The sequence below is a fragment of the Haliotis rufescens genome, unplaced genomic scaffold (genome assembly GCF_023055435.1).
Source record: "Haliotis rufescens isolate VD_foot unplaced genomic scaffold, xgHalRufe1.0.p SCAF_7, whole genome shotgun sequence".
NCBI classification, from domain to species: Eukaryota; Metazoa; Mollusca; class Gastropoda; order Lepetellida; family Haliotidae; genus Haliotis; species Haliotis rufescens.
Window position 1 is genome coordinate 4,217,501 of NW_025964361.1, and position 23,631 is coordinate 4,241,131.

Consider the following 23,631-nt stretch of genomic DNA (forward strand, 5'->3'; position numbering starts at 1 on the left):
ACTCACTCACTCACTCACTCCACCGACTCACTCACTAAACTAACCCACCCACCAACTCACTCACTCACTGCACCGACCAACCAACTCACTTACTCACTCACTCCACCGACCCTCCAACTCACTCACTCACTGACTCAGACACCCACCCACTAAACTTAACCATCCACCAACTCACTCACTCACTCACTGCATCGACCCACCAACTCACTCACTCACCCACCCACTAAACTTACCAACTCACCAACTCACTCACTCCACCGACCCACAAACTCACTCAACCACTCACCCACCCACTAAACTTACCCAACCACCAACTCACTCACTCACTCACTCACTCCACCGACCCACCAACTCACTCAACCACCCACCCACCCGATAAACTTACCTATCAACTCACTCACTCACTCACTCACTCACTCACTCACTCACACGTCCTGGTCACAAGTCCTTTTTTATTACACTGTTTTCACATTCATTTGAGTAACATTTATTCCATGAGCTGCAAATAATCAATTATTCACCTTCACATCCCATCCCGCATGAAGCTGACACGTCGTGATGTAACTGAAATATTGTTAAAACCGCGTTATATTAAACTCACTCACTCAGCCATTCCTACAAGGTTGAAGGGGAGCTGTACAGTGTCACTTTTGAACTGTTTCCGAAAGTAAACGAGTTTTGCCGAGCTGGTCGAGTCAACCATATTGGGTACGAGTCATTTCCCAGTTACATGAAAATGGCATGGTATGCACCGTCACATCTGGTAATGTGGTCACAAGCGTGTGCTTCCTGGGAATAATAAAACATTAATCACTTATCAACAGGATGCATACTGTCAAGTACATCGTTTGTGTTTTTCAATTCAATGTGTTTGTTTAAATATAGTCTTTTGGAAAATAAAGGAAGCAGCCTGAACTAAAGGACTATCCTGATTGAAGAGACGTGTGCTGATGTGTTTATAATTGGGTACTGGTTGTTGATTATTGATTTCCTTTACACATTGTGTGGATGGTGGTAGATCTCTTCAATTCTGCAAGGTCAAGGTCAACGTGACCAGTCTTTCATTTGAAATCGTGATAACTTGGCAAGATCGTTACATCCTAACAATAAGAGTAGCATTAACCACAACACTAATTATATGGCTCATGTGGTTTATTAAATCATCAAATAACATTCTCAAGTAGAAATAAATAGAAAAAAAGCCATCCTTTTACGAATATTACCGACGCAGAACATATTATTTCATTCAATTATTTTTGTGATTATATAATCAATATTGTTATGTCAACTTTTGGCTGTTTGAGCTTTGTTTAGGGAGTATGCAGAAAATACGTTGCATACTTGAGTGATGAGTTGGTTGGCTGGATTGGTGGCGGGTGGATAGAGGGGGGTGGGGTGAGTGAGTGATTTTGTGGTTGGCCGGGTGGGTGGATAGGAGAGTGGTTTGTTTGGGTTGATGGGGTTGGAGTGAGTGAGTGTTGTTTTATATTCCCCTTCTACAATGCTGTTTCTGTACATAAGCTGATATATTCACAACAGTAGAGTGAGAGCGCTTATAAATCTAACTTACAGTTGGGTCTAGAAGTTGGTCGGGGATGCTAAGTGGAGCGAAAGAGTGAGGTATCTCTGTTTTTTTGCTGTTTATCGCCGCACTCAGCTATATTCCAGGTGTGTGACAGCGGTCTGTAAATAATCGAGTCTGGACCAGACAATCCAGTGATTGACATCGTGAGCATCGATACACGCAATTGTAGTACGATGACATGCATCAACCAAGTCAGCGAGCCTGACCAACCGATCCCGTTAGTCGCCTCTAACAACAAGCATAGTCGCCTTTTACGGCAAGCATAAGTTGCTGAAGACCTACTCTACCCCGAATCTTCACGGGTCAAATGAAAGTATATACTAAATATTGCAACTGATCTACAGGCAATGGTATTGACATCGTGAGCATCGATACACGCAATTGTGATACGATGACATGCACCAACCAAGTCAGCGAGCCTGACCACCCGATCCCGTTAGGCGCCTCTTACGACAAGCATGGTCGCGTTTTACAGCAAGCATTGGTAGCTGAAGACCTATTGTCTACCCTGATCTTCACATGGAGTCGATCATTAGTCGTGCTCCCTAGCCCACACCGAGTATGATGTTATGCGGCTGAATGCTTCCGTTGAATGCAGGTGTTTCCAACTCGGTGATGTTTGTGTTTATACTATTATTAATGTGTTTTAGAACCTTTCCATACCATTGATCTCGGAGAAAGCTGCGCACTTTATTGCCAGATTGCAGATTGAGAGCAGTCCATTGTCCAACCATCAGCCTCGAATATTTAGTTCATACGCAACCTTTATACCAGCGACGTCTTTTTGCAACATCGACATTAAGTTAATGTGCAAAGTTTAAGTGAGTAATAAATAAATTACTATACTCGTTCCCATTAGAAACCGTTCTATGACAACGAGTGCAACGTATCTCACTCGCTTTCGTTCGATAGATACGTTTTGAAATACACAAAAAATATAATAACGGAATAATAACGGTTTGCTTATATATATATATATATACATTACTTATTATTTATCATATACATGTATTATCATACACATAATCGAAATTATAATGGTATTTTTCTCATTTTCTTATGTAATTTAATATGCTGCTTGTTTGTGTCCTACCCTATGGCAATCTGCTGTATGAGAACTCCGTGCCAGACTGATGTGAGAACTGATTAATATGAGGTTCGGTGCTTAATGACCGAGCATTTGATATTAGGGGGAGGGATGTTGTCTGTCACACAAAATACATTGTTGTAAGATGGGTTGTTTTTGTAAAGAAATATCTGGCGTTGCAGCAAAAAAATGATCTCGTCTCCATACAACCCCCATCCCAGCATTTAAATGATAGGCCCGTTCCCTGTTTGTACATATGTGTCATCGTTACGTCATATATCGTGCTTTTGGTCACGTGTTTGTCTGGTCCAGATTGTTTACAGTTTATTGCGTTACAGCTGCAACAATGCTGACTGTGCATAAAATAGCATTCGTCAAATCAATACGTTTGCGAGTTAGTGCAGGCAGGAATTGGCCCTTTGACCTTGGCCCTTTGACCTTGGCCCATTTGCACAAAACCATCTTAGCGATCAGATAATTGTAAATCCTATCAGAGACCATATAATAGATGGTCTCTGGTCCTATATTTTAACATATCAAATATTAGCAGCGCGTAATTTACTTTGTGCAAATGGGCCCTTTCAGTAGAGTGCGGCAGAAGCCTATGATCTTAATCGGAAATACCAGAGACTATATAGTCTATTATATGGTCTCTGGAAATACAAACTAAACTTATATGTTCAAGTAACTGTTTCACGTACAGAGGCAAAAATATCATCACTTATATATTGTTCTGTGTATCAGGACATCTATCACCACCCTGTCTTTGACATTTGTCTGATCGTAAATGTATGCAGCTTTACTCTTCATTGAACAGAACAAACTGTTAATGTATACTTCTAACGCTCCAGGGCTGACAGCTGTTGGTTTGCAATCCATTAAATCCCAAAGTGTAAGCTCGAGGAAACAACCAGCATTACCCGTCTTGCATTTCGATCCTGTCTCATCCCGTAATCTCTAAGCTTAAGCATGAGTTTTATCCACCTCGCCAATCTTCCTTTGTCTGAAGCATGATGACATAATCGATTCCTACGCAGTTTGCTCTCATTTATCCATTCCGCCTCTCACAGCCGCTTGAATCCAGGACAAAGCATTCGTAATCTGATCACAAGTTATTGAAATACATTGTGCTCCCCAAACGTCAATTTTGTTAGGAAATAAGATATAGGTTATGTGCCGGAAATACAAATAATGTATAGCGCATATGTTACTCCAGTAGCGCTGGTTAACTAAGATCAATTACAAGCAGCCTTTAGCCAAGTCGCCAACAGGTGGGACAGCAGTGTGATATATCTCTACGCTCAGTGTTCATGGGGACATAAATTCGAAGTGACGTTCCATTACTAGGGACCAGCTTTGTCATACGAAAGCTATGATGGACTTGGTGTGATGCTGTGTTTGGTAAAGGTGCTTTGCGAGCTTGGCACGGCGTCTTCTAGTAGTACCGACCGTGCATCCCAGCCTCGGAAGATAAGGGATCATTTTATTTGTTCCGCAATCAATGATCTATGACGACATGGGCAAGAAGGTAGGCCCTTCTCTTGTATAATAATGTTATTATGTGTTATTGTATAGAATAATAATGCCAAAATGAAAACACCCATTTAATGACATTTGTATGAATTGACTACCTAACTTTATGTTTCCAAATAGTATATTCAAGATATAGCATGTAAAACAAGATCCACACTCTTACGAAGTGTGATGTTAGCAGTCTATGTCTTTGTGGTGATTGCGGTGAAATGAATGTAGTCACACATAAGCTGTCCTGGCCGGCTCAAATCCCCTGTTGGCCCACTCAAATCTGTCTTGGCCGGCTAAACCCGTCTGGCCCTACGGTGTTTCCGTATGATGCTGGCCGATTTGAACGTATTACGGACAGTCAATTAAGAAAGACTGGCATTATATCTTATTCTGCTATAATCAGCGCGGCTGGATAACCTAGTGGTTAAATCGTCGCTTCATTTGCTCGAATACCCGCTTTGATTCCCAATGTAGGTACGATATGTGACCTTTTTCTGGTTCCACCGACCTTCGCATACTTGGAACAATGCTATATTGGCGTAAATCCCCCAAAATTTCTCATGCATTTGTTTTTATTGTAAGAAGGTGCATTTGTATTCTTAGGATACTGGGGTCTTGATTAAGTATTGTCAAGAAGTTTCTGACGCACTCCTGTTCAGATTTTCAACTTTTCAACATAAAGGTGTCTCCTTAATGCTATAGAATGGATACGCCATCCTGACGTTCGTATGTTCAGTGTTGTTTATGGTTTAATGCAAGTTATATCCCATTCGACACTCCGAAACGTAATTTATAATTGATATCACTTCCCGGGAAGATAGTATTACCAATTCTTCTGAGCGCTATTTCAGGAAGAAGAATAAAAAGTTGGTTTATGTGATGACTGCTTGTCGTTATTGTTTTCGATTATTTGGCAACATGTGGTTCTAACAATTGCTTCCTAGCCAGGCGTGAAGAGCAGGGCTGGTATCTCGCCGTGAGTGTGATCCCGTCCTACATAGCCCACAGGTGATAGTAATAACTCGAACGGCTTTCAGATTGTTATAGATATGAAATTGAATTTCCCTCTGTGTACACCATGCGTTCAAGAAACGCGTTCGTTTGTACATGCATGTAATGTCTGTTGGAAAATATTCCTAGCTCTAATTATTGTTGTCGCATATTTATTGTCAGAGATATCGATGCGGATTTAAATATTTAGGGTAATTACATTAAAACACATTTGTACTTTTGGGAAACAAATTAAGAAGTGATGATTTAACGACAGTGACTTCTAGTAGTAACAACATTGGACAATATGAAATACAGAGCTATAACCAAAATCTGTGAAAATGGTGGGTTTTCTTAAATTTCAAAGAAATGTTCACTGTGAGGAAGTCACAAATAATTATACCACCTTCTGACAACAATGAATGAACATCGAAAAGCCGTGTTGACATCCTTTGATGATATATTTTTTTAAATAATCAGTATAATACTTATTTTTAGTCATACCACATATGTTGTTGTAAGTGCAAAACTGTAAACTGTCAAAAAACTGTCAGTCATGTTTGAATGATTTTAAAAATCGTATTTCAATTCTTTCCAAAATCTATTAATTTGTTGTTTTTACTTGAGGTTTTATAATTAAAATGACCTTTAGTATAGCTTGTAGGTTAATCGGGGCACAGATTTCATACATCCTATATATTCATATATAACTACCTATAACAAGAGGTTTGTGATAATTATTCATTTACAATTACCACATATAGCCATATATATGTATTTATCAAATGTATGTGCATATGAATAGATGTTAATTTTATCAGTAAATATCGCATGACGGCACGAATATAAAAGGGTAGCATTTAAGACTGATATAAGCCTCAGGTACCTTGATCGTGGGCATGTTAATACGATCCAGTAGTCATATACGGAACTTATGAAGTATTGCAGATATCTGAAGCATGGAGGTCTGACTTCATTCAATTACAAGCGAATGGTTTAATTATGGGTTCTCCGACAGTAGCGCGAATTTACGACATGTTAACTGACAAGGGACTGTTATTGGGAAACCCACGCATCTTATATATGCGAACACCGGAAGGAATTATGATATTTACTTCTTTGTAGTTTGTAAACTATTATGTTTCATAATCTGCCAACGTTCCTAAATGTGCATGGATGTACGAACTGTAAGCTCTTGGACATTATAGTAACTTATAAATTGGAAACGTTTGGGAACTATTATAATTAAGACATTAGGTCATATTTACAAACATTCTGGAGAGGTGGGGTAGCCTAGTGGCTAAAGCGTCCGCTCGTCACGCCGAAGGCCCGGGTTCGATTCCCCACATGGGTACACTGTGTGAAGCCCATTTCTGGTGTCCCCCGTGGTGATATTGCAGGAATATTGCTATCAGCGGCGTAAAACCAAATACTAACTATACGCAGTTTCAAACCTGATATACTAGTATACCATAGAATATTCTATTTTCTTCAATATTACGGCGACCTGACACCCGGTGTTATCAGAGTAAGGACCGTCCATTTAATACAGAAATAGTATTAAATGGTAGGCCCTTACTCTGATAACACCGTGTGTCGGATATTGAATAAAATAAAATATTCTATGATATATAACAGCTGGGGAGCTAGGATTAGGATATACTTTGAGATTGGTAATATAATGTGATGTGAATTGGGGATGCGGATGAGATGGAGGTTTGGATTAGTGTGGGATGGGATACAAGGTGATTTGATGAGTGAACGGATGTAATGTGAATTGGAATTGTGATGAGTGTAGGGCTGGGGATTGGATACGTTCAGTGGGATCTGTTACGGTGGTGATGTGATGTCAACTGGGTAACGGGGCGGTCGGGTAGCCTAGTGGTTAAAGCGTTCGCTCGTCACGCCGAAGACCCGGGTTCGATTTCCGATATGGGTACAATGTGTGCAGCCCATTTCTGGTGTCCCCCGCCGTGATATTGCTGGAATATTGCTAAAAGCGGTGTAAAACCACACTCACTCACTCACTCACTCACTCACTCACTCACTCACTCACTCACTCAACTGGGTAACGGGGTAGGGATGACGATGGCTTTGGCTTGGCTGGGATATGGGATGGCGGTCTTTACATTAGCCATTGGGTACTGATGGGGTGACATGATCGACACCGCATTTGGAGCAACTTGATACATGGAACATTTGAACAAATATACATATAATTGCAAAAGAGCACCACCAAATGATAGTATTCATTTCACATGGACGTATCAACTACAGTCGGAAATGGAACTTATCGAGGTAGCATGCAATATGTATTATTGAAATGACAGAGGCTATGGGTGGAAGGTGTCAGGTATAAACTGTGTTAACACATAATACTTGGTCTCATTCGCTTCGATACCTGTTCAGAAAACGAGATCACATGCACTCGTAGTAGAAACATGAGGTGTGAGGTGAGGTGAAATGGGGTTTAACGTCGCGTCCAAGATTATTGCACTTATATTACGACGTGCATGTGTGTGAGGCTGCTTGTACTAGTCCGGACTGATGCTGATTTATAGTGCTAGCCCCATGAGATACCATGCCCCAGTTTAACATGAATACCCACTCAGACACAGTATACTGACTCCGAGCCGACATGTCCTTGTTTAAGCCCCTTAATGCCGAGCGCCAGACAGGGTACCATCTTTTAACGTCGTTTGGTATGACGCAGCCGGGAATTGAACCCCGAACCTTCCGCTCTCCGGGCGGACGCTCTACCGGTAGTCCACGGAGGCGGTCAGTAGAAACATGAAAATCTAATTGAATAGGGATTCGAGCACACGATGAGAAGTGTATGCATAAGGTGCACACATCTGTACAACCAACTGGAGCATCTTAAATGCCTCGGACACACGGGTCCCCGTATTCAAAATGACTAATATCCCATTTTCATCTTGTAAACAGCAAACTAGTTAATAGACTTTTACCGAACGTCAAAAACAACGATTGTAGTCGTGAAAACATATTGGTCGCACGTCATGTTTAAATGACACCCCCGATTAGGAGAATCGTTTGATAACTTTTCGTGGTCCAATTGTTATGCTAAAAGGCAAAAAGACCTTATCATTATATTGCACGTTGTCCTGTGGATAATCGTGACTGTAAACCCAGTGTAGGATCTTGTATCAAACAACCCTTGCATCAACACGTATGGGTTATACTATCTGCCAGACTAAAACGCTTTCTACTGATTCATGCAGAAACAGTCTTGACGCCTTGTCGTGTTTTCCCTTTGAAACCCTCCATCAAGATCTGGGATCTCGTTTTCTGAACAAGTATCAAAGCGAATGAGATTGAGTATTAAGTGTTAACACAGCTTTCCCATTATACACAGCAGATTATAGCAGATAATGACGGACATGAAATACCTGACACCTTCCACCAATTAGCCTCTGTCATTTCATTGATAAATAATGCATGCTACCTCGATAAGTTCCATTATATGAAAACAAATTTGTGTCCGAATGTAGTTGATACGACCATGTAAAATGAAGACTATCATTTGGGAGGTGCTCTTTTGCAATTATATTTATATTTTTTCAAATGTTCCAGATAACCAGTTGCTCCAAATACAGTGTCGATCATGTCACCCTCATCAGTACCCCGTGGCTAATCCAAACACCGCCATCCCATATTCCACATCCCAGCCTAGCCAAAGCCATCCACCCGTGAAGATCCATAAATCTTTAGCACCCCATCTTTGCCGTTAAAGGCGACCATGCTTGTCGTAAGAGGCGCCTAACAGGATCGGGCGGTCAGGCCCGCTGAATTGGTTGATGCAAGTCATCGTATCCCAATTACGTGGATTGATGCTGAAGATGTCAATCACTGGATTGTCTGGTCCAGACTCGATTATTTTTCAGGCCGCCGTCATAAAGCTTGAATATTGCTGAGTGCGGCGTTAAACAACAAACGAACAAAGCCATCCTCATCCCTGCCCCCTTCCCCAGTTGACATCACATCCGACTGAACGTATCCTATCCCCAACCCTACTCTCATCGCCATTCCCAATTCGCATTACATCAGTTCACTCATCAAATCACCTTGTATCCCTCCAAAAACTAATCCCAACCTCCATCTCATCCGCATTCCCAATTCACATCACATCACACTCTTATATTATCCAATCTCAAAGTAATACTTATCCGAGCTCACACCCACATCCCATCCACTTCCCCACCCATCAGTTCACATCACAATCTTAACCAATCCCAAATGTATCCCCATCACCATCTAATCACAATCTGCATCTCACTTCTCTAACTTTGTAGTATACGTATCATGCAATATCAGCATACTTCACGCAGCCAATCCTTTTTCAGATGACAATATTTCAGCTTAAACGCAACTCGTTGTGATAAAGTATCGCATGTTGTCTCATCGATCATTGTTGACGCTTAGGAGAGATGGCGTATTAAACATTTACAATGTCAAAACTCACGTCTCGCAGTATCTGGTAAACTTTAAAGGTTTCTGAAGCTGCGCAGTGTGTTATGTGTCATATAAAAATGGTTTACAACATTTGGTGTAGTTTCCCTTTGGAATGCTCGAGGTACAATATCTATTCCATAATTCATTTTCGGCATCGAAGTGGATGAGATGAGGTATTAACACAACACAAATTCTCAATAACATCTCGTGTCTAATGTACTGACTGCTAACATGGCATACATAACTCTATCCACGCAGTTGCCTTTGAGTACTCTCTCTGCATGTTGCATGACAATAAAACGAATTCCAAAGCATGGTTAATATGGCCACGTGAGCTGAACACTTTCATTTTGGGAATTTCTCTTTTGAAATTACACTTCTGTTTGATCAATGGTTTCAGATGTAGTCGGTCATGCCATCCACATCTAGTGTTAAACTGCATTGCCGATTTCCGTCTGTTTGCATACCACAGCTGTCCTCATCACCATACCCACCAAAATGTACACCCTACCCTATCCCATCCACGTCCACATCCACGTCAACATCCACGTATACGTCCGCATCCACATCCAAGTCATCATCCACGTCCACGTATACGTCCACGCCCGCATCCACATCCTTGTCTACGTCCACATCCACGTCCCCGTCAAAATCCACATCCACATCCATGTTCACATCCACATAACATCCTCGTCCACGTCCACGTCCACGTCCACGTCCACGTCCACGTCCACATCCACATCCACATCCACATCCACATCAAGGTCCACGTCCACGTCCACATCAACATAACATCCACGTCTACGTCCACGTCCACGTCCGCGTTCACGTCCGCGTTCACGTCCACATCCACGCCCGCAGCCACATACTCGTCCGCAGCCACGTCCACGCCCACGCCCGCATCCACGTCCGCCTCCGCATCCACATTCACTCCGCATCCACATCAACGTCCACGTCAATATCCACATCCACGTCCGCGTCCTTATCCTGACCCTTAGCGCATCTCTATTTCCGCATCCGCATCCGCTTCCATGTCCATGTCCACGTCTACGTCCACATCCATATCAACGTCCACGTCTACATCCACATCCGCATCCACGTCCACATCCACGTATACGTCCGAATCCACTTCCAAATCAATATCCACGTCCACGTCCACGTCCACGTCCACGTCCACGTCCACGTCCACATCCACGTCCACATACACGTTCACGTTCACATCCACATCCACGTCCACGTCCACTTCCATATCCGCGTCCTTTACTCGTCCACATCCACATCCACGTCTACATCTCATGTCGACATCCACACAACATCCACGTCAACGTCCACGTCCACGCCCGCATACACATCAACATAACGTCCACATCCACGTCCACATCCGCGACCACGTCAACGTCCGCGACCTTATACACGTCCGCGTCCACATCCACATCCACGTCCACATCAACATCAATGTCCACATCCACGACTACGTCCACGTCCGCGACCATATCCACGTCCGCGTCCACATCAACGTCCACATCAACATCCACGTCCAGGTCCGCATCCACATCCACATCCACATCCACATCCACATCCACATCCACGTCCACGTCCACGTTCAACGTCCACGTCCATATCCATATCCACATCCACGTCCCTTACACAGCCACGTCCGCGTCCTTATCCTGGCCCTTAGCGCATCTCTATTTCCGTCCCAACGTTTGCCCTGGTGAAAAGTCTGGTTATTTTCCTGACAAAATAGAAACATACAGCAGTATGAATGAGAAAGAAAACTTGAGAGGTGGTCTTATTTTGTACTCTAGTGCGTAAACTACTGCATCGTGCATCATTGCCTGATCTGTCTTGACAAGTGGCTTGCTTTCTACACTGTGTCAGTAAGATACATGTAATACTATATATTTTGAGTATATATGCCAAGTTATCACCAACGAGACTGCTTTCATGATTCTTGTCTATCTGCATTGACTTGTAAAAGAAAGAGCAGTCGCTTCGTGTACTCAAACTGTGTACTTTACCGTCTCAGGTTAAAGTCTACAATACAGAGGAAACTCACCTTTCTTCGTTATCGGCAGGCGGGGTTACCATATAATATGCATTGTGTTCAAGTTATTCAGTTTAATCGACACTTGAGGTTAAGGCGTCAGATGTAGATTGTGCATTTCCAAAAGCACTTTTTCTGAATAACGTCTCACTTGAATTAGATCAATCGATAAGACATTTGTCATTTAATGACATGTCACAAGAGGGCACTCTGTGTAATACTTATCGAATTATATTCACCGTAAGTACTGACGGCCATAACTTTGTGAAAGATTGTTAGTCGCAGGTGGCTGAACCGATGTAACGCAGTCAGGGTTGCTTTATATTTTGTTTTACACATTAAAGTACTTTTCTTACTGAAGCATAAACGCATTTTGTTGAAGTCATAAATGATGTATGTTTGCATTATCTTTAAGTGTTACCACAACTGATGTAACTCTGTCAGGGCTGTTTCACATCTTGTTTTACACATGAAAGTAACTTTCTTACTGAAGCATAGACGCATTTTTTTGTCATCTTAAAGTGTTACCACACGTTATCTCATCAGAAAGCACATGTGTCCCAGAAGCTTTGGGATCGATCGTTTGGTAGTTTAGGGGAAGGGTCTCGGATGATTTGCGTTCTAAACATACTGAACAAACACTATTTTACCTCAGGGCCTTCAATAAATTGTGTTCAAGAACAAAATAATACTTTACCTCAAGGTTTTTAAACCACAAAACAATTGTTCCCCGAAGATTGTCCTGAAATTAATGAGTTGTGAATTTCGGCTCCTCCTTTGAGACAACCAAATTTCATGTTTTGAAGCACAGACTGAACAAAACGTCTGGCAAAAATCACAGGCTTGTGGTCTATGTCAAAAGTCTAACACTTACAAGCATGAGAAAGAAAAAGACTAGCTTTCAACTCTGTACATATGTATATACGTCTGGTAATTTTCATACCAACATTTCAAAGGACTCCGGAACTCTCAAATGTGAGTTTTCCAATGGGTTCAAATGAGCCTGTTTGCTAACTCGACCTTGACCATTAAGGATTATGTTTAGGCTGCATTGTCTATGAAGACCGTTTTCTTCAGTATTAACTATTAGATTAGATTATGTTGTTAAATGGAGGGGTCTACATGTATGCTCCACGTACATACCTAGGTATTATCTCTGACTAATTAGGGTGATCATTATCTTTGTCTAACAAGGATGATAATTAAATCCTGGATGGATAAGCAAAATTTAATTTGAGTTCAGAGACAAACATGGAGGGATTTGTATGTCTTCAATCAAACTTCAAGGACTGCCCTTTGATTCGGACCCAGCTTCCCATTAAAAAAGAGACAGATAGAGGAGGCACTCTTACTATCATTACGACGGTATCTGTACCTATACACATGGATGTTGGAGTATGAAATGATTACCAAACATTAACAATGTTCTGTCATTACTAGAGCCCAACACTATATTGTTTGTCGTAATAGACGATTACCAAATTTGGTGGCCAGATGCGGTGACTTGATGTGTGTTTTTATATCCCGACGATCTTGGATGATGCTCAGAATATTAACCACTGGTTTGTATAGGCAAGGACGTGAATATCAACAGTCAGCCGTGAAATAGAAGGGGTGTTCTCTTTTTGCCGGCACGTATTGTTTCGGGATTAAAATCAGTGGCCCGTACTAAATCCCTAGAACAATGGGGATTACGGCTATAGTCTGTATTTTAAATTCAAGTATGCAGGCAAATAAGGGGGGGGGGGGGAAGTAAAGTTTATCACATTTTGTTTTTATTGCATATAACTCATTTTAAATTTTAATTTACTAAATATATATGAATTAATACACATGACATAATACACAAATTTACAAGATGAGAGACAGCGTCACCATAAACAAGTGGTGGGATGGAACCCGTTAAGAGTCTATGTTTTTGAATGTCAATTCTTTCCTCCAGGTTTCTATATTTTCTTCGTTTTGGTCTCAGGAAACCACCGGCCTCCAGCTGAAGAATGGTCACTTCATTGTAGCATTGTTTTGATTTGGCCATTGATGAAGTCCACCTTGATCATGGCATCGTCCGCTACATGGTTGTGGATGTACCTGTATGTTCCAACCAGGTTGTTGGCAGTGTTTGTGGTTGCAGGACAACCTTTTTTACAGCATCTCCAGTGGACAGTTTGATTTCTTCTTGACTTCACTCTAAACTTATATCCATTGAACACTAAACTCAGGCCACCCCAGGAATTGGGAACAAATTGCACACGTGCCCCTGCCATTGTAGAATGACTTGCACACATGTCATATTTGATTACTTTTAATGACTGAGTTCATTAATCATTGTGAACTGTGGTCAGTGTGGTCAGTGAGGGAACTCCACTTACTTGAACAGACTATAATTTTGCAGGCACTGGACTGTTAATCCTAATCCTCTTATAGCCAATTAAAGTGCATGCAAAAAGAGACTACACCAGTGATGTTGCTTGTGACGTAAAAACAACAAACAAAGAAAACAAAACAAACTCAATGATTAAGGTCACTGAAACACAACTTTTATCCAATAAATTTTCAATAGTCATTCATCACTTGAGTTTCTCTTGTGGTTTTAGCCTTCAAATAGCTGACAGACTGTAATTCATAACAACATAGGGAAACCTAAGGTACCCGGGACCACACGTTTTCATTCAAATGTCAGATCAAAGACGCCATTACCACGTATAAGTCTGCATCGCATTACGCCACCAAAGGAAACAATTTTATTTGCCTCATTTTTCATCCCGATAATCATCTGTGAGACAACATATCGGCTCGACCCCGAGACACAGCTGGCGACTGGCGCTGCTGATGCCAATTATTATATCAAAAGCCGTTGAATGCCCGGATCAATGAAAGAGGCATAGGTATTCTCTGCTACAGTATCCCGTCCACGTCCTTACGTTTAATATTCAAAGCCCACAGAGAAACTGGTTGGATAATTCATTAATCAATTTTCAATTTGAGATTATATGGTCCTTGTCAATGTTTATGCTCAGTTCATTGAATCAAACGTCAAGAGGTATGAAAACATGTATCTCTGTCACATTAAAAATGCAACAGTGAACCAAAACGGAAGTGACAGTCATCACAAAGTTGTGGTAGTAAATACATGATGAGTTTGGAGTGGTGTGTATGTTATTTCAGAGCGAAGCATTGTGAACGAATACAAACCCGGTGATACAAGCAGGATCTATAAGGTTGATCGGACGGATGAGTCAGTTGTCTGCGCAACGGTATAAAGATCATGTTACCTTTCCTTTGCTTCAGCAGCCAAGACAAACATGCGCTATGTATTCTAGACATATGAATAACGATATGATTTGGATGCGGTTGTTACAACACTTACTTACCCAAATGTTTCGTTTCAGTGGAATCTGTCTAAACCTGACATGAGTGGTTCGACAGTTTTGTCCGGTTTAGACAGCGGTTTTGGCAGTTGCTGTCACATAATGGGCATCAAATATCGAAAATAATATTTGTTCAAAAATCATACAAAGGTCGGCTCCCTGTACACGATGTTTACATGTACAAATTAGCCTTAAAAACCCTTGCTGAAATATAGTAATCCATTCTTTCAAACTCAAATTCCACTGTTCATTCCAAAATTGTCTGAAGTAGCGATTCATGCTTGATCTTTATCTCGGCGACCAGCGAAGGTATGTCAGGTGACACCGTGAGGTTTCCAAGGTGATTACTTACACACAGATGTCTTCATGTAACAAACCATTTGAGCAGCATTACACAGAATAGGGTCTGGTCCCCACGGAAGCTAAACTTACTTCGTTGAAACTCGAGTTTAGACATGTCTGACCTTTCACTTCGTGTGGTCTGAAACAAGATATCTGAATCTATCAATGTCTTAGTTCTTTAGCAAATCAGCGATGGGTTAGCATACAAAAAAGGCCACGAAACCCTTTCTATATTTTTACGATATCTCTGCTCAAAGCAGAGTCGATTGTACGATTCCTACAACATGTATATCGTAAACATGTGTGCATGAATCACCATCGATTAGTGATGATACCAGGTGTTCGCGAAAAGGTGAGCATATCGTGCCCCAGCCTTGACACCCGTCACAAATACATGCAAAGGCAAGTCAACTGTTCAAAACAGGGAATTGCTTCGGACATATTTTTTGTCACTGAGGTGTCCCATTTTGAAATGTTCTCCACCTATCTACCATAAAACATTTTGAAAGCTTTGCTAAAGACTTGAATGTTGTAACCTTGATCAAACAACTTTGAGCAAGAGTTGCATGAAACATTTGATAAAAGAGCATGTTTGATTGTACCTGAAAGAGTTCTTGATTTCATTGATGTCAATCTTTGAGACAGGGATTTGGTGGTACATTTGCTGGACCCAGCAAAAGATCCCTCTTTGTACGGCATTTTATGGAGTTTTGGAATCAGTACAAAAGAGAAATGGACATGTCTTCATGTTCGCCCATGAATACCCCCAAGACCCGGGCTCGTCTCCCTTTGTGGGTGCAATATTTTGAATTTGTTGATCCATCAGCAATATTCAAAGACAACATTGCTCACATTATTTCATTTTCACACAAAAAAAGTGGACGTTGAAAATGGAATATTGCACACACTCGCTCACTCGCACAAGACATTTGAAGCGACAAATTCACACAAAGCTAGACCAACGAACCAGTTGGAAATTATTATTGAATCAGTGACTTGAATTCATGTTTTTGTAGGGCGGTCGGGTAGCCTAGTGGTTAAAGCGTTCGCTCGTCACGCCGAAGACCCGGGTTCGATTCCCGACATGGGTACAATGTGTGAAGCCCATTTGTGGTGTCCCCCGCCGTGATATTGCTGGAATATTGCTAAAAGCGGCGTAAAATCAAACTCACTCACTCACTCATGTATTTGTAAACTGATAATAGTACAAGATGCATATATAGAAGTAAAGCAAGTTTTGGGAAGCTATGAACGCACGAGGCTCAGCAATGATCGAAAAGTATGTTCCCATGAGACAGATTAGGATGAGTGAGTGAGTCGGGTTTAACGCCGCTTTTAACAGTATTCCAGTTATATCACGGCGTGTCAGCTTAACGTGGGAGGAAAGCCCGAAGTGATGCAGGTCTCAGACGTTTACCACTTCGGTGACATCCACGAGCAAGGGTATGGTGCTGACAAACCTAGAAACATAATCGGAGCGTACCGGGATTCGAACCAACAATCATAGGTTTCTGGCGTACATAATGGACGCAACTCTGAACAGCGAATCGCGGCGCCTTAGACGACTGGGCCACCCGTGCCCCCTGATTAGGATGAAAATCTGTAACGTAATATGTTCGGTCCAGTTTTATGAATATATTTATTTATACACAAATTGGCATTGTATTTCGCTTCTTGAAGAGGTATGAGTGGCCGCAATGCGATGTGCAGAGTTGTGAACCTGTCTTGCCAGGATCCAAAGACCATCGTCATCCTGGGTCCCGAGCAACCTATGCTGACCGTAAGGGGCGACGAAATGAATCAGGTGATCAGACATGCTTGATGGCGTGTCAACGTAGCCCGAAAGAGTGGATAGTTTCTAAAATATCAATCACTGGGTTGTCAGGTCCAGACTCGATAATATACAGGCTACCGTCATATAGCTGAAATACTGTTGAGTGCGACGTTAAACAAGCAAATAAACAAACACGCGCACACACACAAACACACTCGCACAGCCGAAATATACCTGAAATTTTGAATGAAAACGGCGTGAAGCCCAACCCACTCATTCACTCTCTCTTTAAAATCTGCAGACACTCGACGACGAAAAGAGTCTATGTAGAAGCACCAGTGATTTCTCCGACGGGGATCAGTACGGTAACGGTGGCAGTGGCTCCTATGGCTCCATCTTCCATCAGCTCCAAGAAGTGAATGAGGAGTGTGAGGACCCCTGTGAGTTCCTGGGTCGGGCATTCGACATTATCTGGAATTCATGTAAGTTGACAGTATTCTGCATACAATAGGTTAAACTGCAAGATAATATCTTACTATAACATATACTGTAAGATAATTATTACAATAGCCTAACTGCGAGGTACTATATTACAATAGCTTAAGCTGCAAGATACATGACAATGTAATATTGACAATATGTTAAACTGCAAGATGATATATTACCATTACTTAAACTCCAAGATAATATATTACAATAGCTTAACTGCGAGATACTGTATTACAATACCTTAAGCTGCAAGATACATAACAATGTAATATTGACAGTATGTTAAACTCCAAGATAATATATCACAAGAGGTTAAACTGTAAGGTAATATACCACAGTAGCTTAAGCTGCAAGATAATATTGTATTACAATAGGTTAAACTGCAATATGATAATTAGAATTAGTTAAACTGCAAGATAATAGATTACAAAATGTTAAATGAGAGATTTGTGGTTTATAACGAAACAATTTGAAGAGAATATCAAACAGCAAGAAGCTATATTAACTCCATAAATGACCAGAGGTCATTATTTTGCCTTGGCAATGTGGAACTAACGTGAAAAGTAAGGGAACAGTTTGTGCATGGGCCAGACACATATGATAAAGGGGGACAATGTTAGGGGAGGTTACTCTTGTATGACAATAATTCCGTCAAAGTATTATGTTCACTGTAATGAAATATCAAGTGTTATGTTCACTGATTTTGTCGCACAAGAATCCGTGAACCAAGAAATCAAAACGCTCGTTGGATATATTATTTATTTATTTATTATTTATGCCAGTACATCTTCTGTCTGCCCTAGTCACGAATGACCGTGATTGTGCATCAAAAAATGATATTTTATCAGTAAAGTCTTATTTAACCGCAACATATACATCATTTTGAATGATATTGATTATCTTTTTGTGTGTTTGTCGGAAACAAATCAATAGCATTGCCATTAGCGTCAGATGTGTCTTAGAAAAACATTCATCTCTGTTTTACTGAAGACAGAGGGACGGGTTCTTCATAATTCATTCATAGATAACAATTTGCGCTTCATATGAGCTTGGAAAAATAGTTTGTTTTTGACTCTGTATATGTGCTGACTGTGATTAGGCTCTCTCTGATTGTGATGATAATGCAGAGTTGCTGTTACTACAATATCAAGTATTCACCATCGATTCCAAGTTCAGTTAGCCCAGTTAAATATACAACCATTATGTTTATCTCCTAATTAATTCTATTTCTTAAAGGGGCGAAGTACAGTGGCTATTTGATAGGCCAAGTGTGTTTATTACAATGATTAATCTTGATATATCCCTTTCTCCATGTGTGCTACCTAACAATATCAACAAATAAACGAAAATGAAAATTCATTTACAAACAACCACTTTGTGGTTTCATATCTAACTCAATGTTACATTTCTTACTCAGAGTATCCAGATCTATTGTACACTATTTCGTTCCAACGTATGTAATCTGTAGCACGAGATATATTGATTTATTTAAGCCGAATCTCAGAAAACACAGGGCATACATCACCACGCTATTATGTCGTTAAAATGTCTACTTAACTAGATGATCTTACTCCGTCCAGTTTGTATATTACCAAACGCAGTTTTCCCTGAGCTTCTACATCATTTTTGACGACCACACAATGCCTTTCAGAAAGTGGTCAAATGTAACAAAGGATATATTTGCGATAACACTTTCGTAGTAAAGTACAGATTATCGTACCTTTTTAGGTTGTGTCCCATCCAGAGTGAGGCACATAATCGCCAGCACAAAAAACCCAACATCTTGAAGAGGTTGAGAACAATTAAACCTCAATGTCAATTAACCAACGGTTTGACATTATAGTGAAACTAAATCCGTTATACCATGACTTTTAATAATGACAAAACAAGTACTTACAGGAAGGTCCCAGTGATATTGATACAACGTGTCTCAATAGCAAAACCAAAATGCACTTTGTGCAACCACATGCCGTTATCATGCAATTTACCTGTCCTTCACGCAACGGCAGGTCTTTACAGCAAAACAAAATCTTCATACATCAACTTTACAGCAAACCCAAAATGCTCTTCGTACAACAATTTGTCTTAATAGATAAAACCCAAGTTATCTACGTAGAGCAACCTGTCTTTATAGCCTTCCCGCAAATGCCCTTCGCACAACAACAAATCTTTATTGCAAATCCCCAATCCTCTTCGTACAGCAACCTGTCTTTATAGCAAACCCCGAAATGCCCTTCATACAACAACTTGTCTTTATAGCAAACCCCCAAATGCCCTTCATACAACAACAAATCTTTATTGCAAACCCCGAAATGCCCTTCATACAACAACTTGTCTTTATAGCAAACCCCGAAATGCCCTTCATACAACAACTTGTCTTTATAGCAAACTCCCAAATGCCCTTCATACAACAACTTGTCTTTAAAGCAAACCCCCAAATGCCCTTCATACAACAACTTGTCTTTATAGCAAACCCCGAAATGCCCTTCATACAACTAGTCTTCATATCAAACCCCCAAATGCCCTTCATACAACAACTTGTCCTTATAGCAAACCCCGAAATGCCCTTCATACAACGACTTGTCTTTATAGCAAACCCCCAAATGCCCTTCATACAACTTGTCTTTATAGCAAACCCCCAAATGCCCTTCATACAACAACTTGTCTTAAAAGCAAACCTCAAAATGCTCTCCGTACAACAATCTGTCTTTAATAAGAAAACCCAGTGAAAACCCCAAACCTTTATTCAAGTGTTATATGAAACATCAAAAACAGATATATCTGCATCAATTAACCCTGAATGTAAGTTGTTTTATGGGATTTATTATTATTAATTGTGTTATACACGTGTGTATACATATCATATTACACACACTGTTTACAAATACATGACTGTGATGGAAAGAAATGGTGAGAAAGGTGTTTTACAATTGTTAAATATGAATCATGAAATAATCCTTATTTTTACCTTGTAGTTAAGGTGCATCTGACCCAGTGATACTATTATTGATCTGCTTCGCGTTCTGACAATCACATGTGAGATAATCAATATGCATCATAATAATTTATGTGCTGTGTCCCGGTCGTTAGTCGTGTTCTGAAAGCAATAAAAAATATATAGGTTAATGTAATTAATTTTTTTTTTTCAAACGACTACAATTGATCAAATGTGTAGTTCAAAAATATATTTTGTCACGTTTTGCTATACGATCAGGTAACAGCTGACAGGACGGCCATGCACCATATCGAATTATGCTGCATATGACATCTATAATAGGCTACCGTTAGAATTGCTGATTCAGCGAATTCAAGTACTTGTTATGTTTCTCTATCTTTGTATCAGCAACACATGTTGTTATTACTATGTGCTTCGACATGTTTAATGTACATTGATTAAGGTATAATAATTATAGTTAATTGAAATAGATTAATACATATGTTTATCTTGACAATTTTTGTATTAATTTACAACGCGGTATAAATCTACGACGCATGTACTGTTATAATATATATAGGTTATCACGCGAATGTGTTTGGGGATGGTAAATATCCTGCATCAGGAATAAACATTGTATTTAGCGAGCCTTGGCCGAAGTACAATATGTTTTCATTTTATTGTGTTGCATACTTTACGCAAAAGAGATTCTTTGAAGTTGCTGAATTGGATATTACGCATTTGCTCTTCTTGTGCTTAGATGTTTTGTGATTCGTTCTGTTAGAGTGATGCTCAATTATATGCAAATATATTAATCTAGAATCTGTTTGTTTCAGGGTTGATGACAACCTTCTTGGTGTCGCTCACTGGCCTGCCCATTGCCATGATTGTCATTGGTGAGTGAAGTGAATTGTATCATTTAACTAAAGCATTTATCCATGACATAAGCTTATGACATAAAAACATGTATGTCATACCCCAATGACATAAGTATGCAAATTAGATATGCAAATTAGATAACCGGAAGTGGGACTTTTTCGCCTGTGCACGTGAGTAGGTGTTTACAAACAAAATAGATACCTTTGATGTTGGAGACATTATTTCAATTATTCTGCAAAAGTCTGTTTAAGTATTTTGTTTAAAATAATCCGAGGAACTTTTTTTCCCAGCGAAGGAATATGTCATAAAGGAGTTAAGAGGTTGTTTATTTTGGTTTACACGGCTATGGAAAACATGTATCACTACGCACGATCTATACGTAAGATTTCGACAAGTTGCTGATGTTAATGTTTAATGCAATTATTCCTTAATTGGGAAGCAAAAATGTGAAAATGATAAATAGAATTCATCACTCGTGTTTTTTAATATGGGAAATATCAACCTCGTCCCGTTAATCGGTATTTGCCTCGCCAAAGGCTCGGCAAATACCGATTAACTAAGACTCGGTTCATATTTCCCATATTAAAAAACACTCGTGATGAATCCTCTATGTATCCATGTGTCTTTATTATAGAAGAGGTGAGGTGAGGTGAAATGGGGTTTAACGTCGCGTCCAGGAATATTGCACTTATATAGCGACGTGCATGCACGTGTGTGTGTGTGGCTGCTTGTGCTAGTCCGGACTGATGCCGATTTATAGTGCTAGCAAACTGAGATACCATGCCGCAGTTTAACATGAATACCCCACTCAGACACAGTATACTGACTCCAAGCCGACCAGTCCTTGTTTTATCCCCTTAATGCCGAGCGCCAGACAGTGTAACAACAAGTACCATCTTTTAATGTCTTTTGGTATGACGCGGTCGGGGATCGAACCCCGGACCTTCCGCTCTCCGGGCGGACGCTCTACCACTAAACCCCGGAGGCGGTCTTATAGAAGAGTATATAAGAGATACGTAGAGGGTATATGAGTATATGGTCGTTATAGAACATACAATGTTTCATGAGTGTTTATGCACATTATACTGTGACATCCATATGGTCGTTATGGGTGATTGGTACATTATAACTAGCTTCATGTATATATACTCGTAAATCTTCGATATAGAGGGGCTGCCGGGTAGCCTAGTGGTTAAAGCGTTCGCTCGTCACGCCGAGGGTTCGTTTTCCGACATGGGTACAATGTGTTAAGCTCATTTCTGGTGTCCCCCGACGTGCTGGAATATTGCTAAACGCGGCGTAAATCCATACTCGTACACTCACCCACTCACTTCGATATAGAGAATATACTATTGTTATTGTTATTATGCACATGTTTGCACAGTCGTTACAGTCAAATGCCGTTTATGCGCGTGCTAAATTCGTGTTATATTCATATCTGCATTAAAATATTCACACTGCCTGAATGAATTCCAGGCCCACCCCACCCCTACAAAGTTAAATGGTTGGTTCCTGAAAGTACATACCCTGTTACATGTTTTTGACAAGAACACGGATGTAGCGCATATATATATATTACACATTCATTACACCTGAAGAGCCGTTGAATAGCGAAAGATCTTGTGTGGAAAAAGGAGTTTTGACAAGCACGAATATCTGGGCTTTTTGTATATTTGATACTTATACACCCGATGAAATCACTTGTTTATATATATATATATATATATATATATATATATATATATATATATATATATATATATATAATGAATATTGGGCGAGGCGTGAGCTATATATATATATATATATATATATATATATATATATATATATATATATATATATATATATATATAATGAATATTGGGCGAGGCGTGAGCCGAGCTCAATATTTTCCTGCTAACCTAATATGACACCGTATACGGCAACTAAAGACACCATAACGAATTTATTATGCCGAAAGGTTTACACTATTTGGTATCTTTGTCGCACCTGTCATGTCAAAATGAAAACTTGACACTTACAACCGGTATAAACGACAGGACCAGTACATATGTTTCCGATACAACGCTCTAATGTAAAGATAAACGTTAACAATGGAATATATATTGCACTGAATGTGAACGTTTAAAGTACTA

General features: G+C 40.2%; 1 protein-coding gene across 3 annotated transcripts in view; it reads left to right on the forward strand.

The window, feature by feature from the left end:
• The window catches only part of LOC124118423 (transmembrane protein 272-like), a 92,540-nt gene that overhangs the window by 62,628 nt on the left and 6,281 nt on the right, over window positions 1–23,631 (forward strand). For 2 of the 3 annotated variants that reach the window (XM_046480530.2, XM_046480532.2), the window contains exons 2-3: window positions 17,492–17,672; window positions 21,451–21,510. In XM_046480530.2, the coding sequence (XP_046336486.1) occupies window positions 17,492–17,672; window positions 21,451–21,510 (241 nt within the window). Of the gene's footprint in view, window positions 1–3,806; window positions 4,201–17,491; window positions 17,673–21,450; window positions 21,511–23,631 lie in introns of those variants that run through there. The other variant, XM_046480533.2, reaches the window with a different exon arrangement.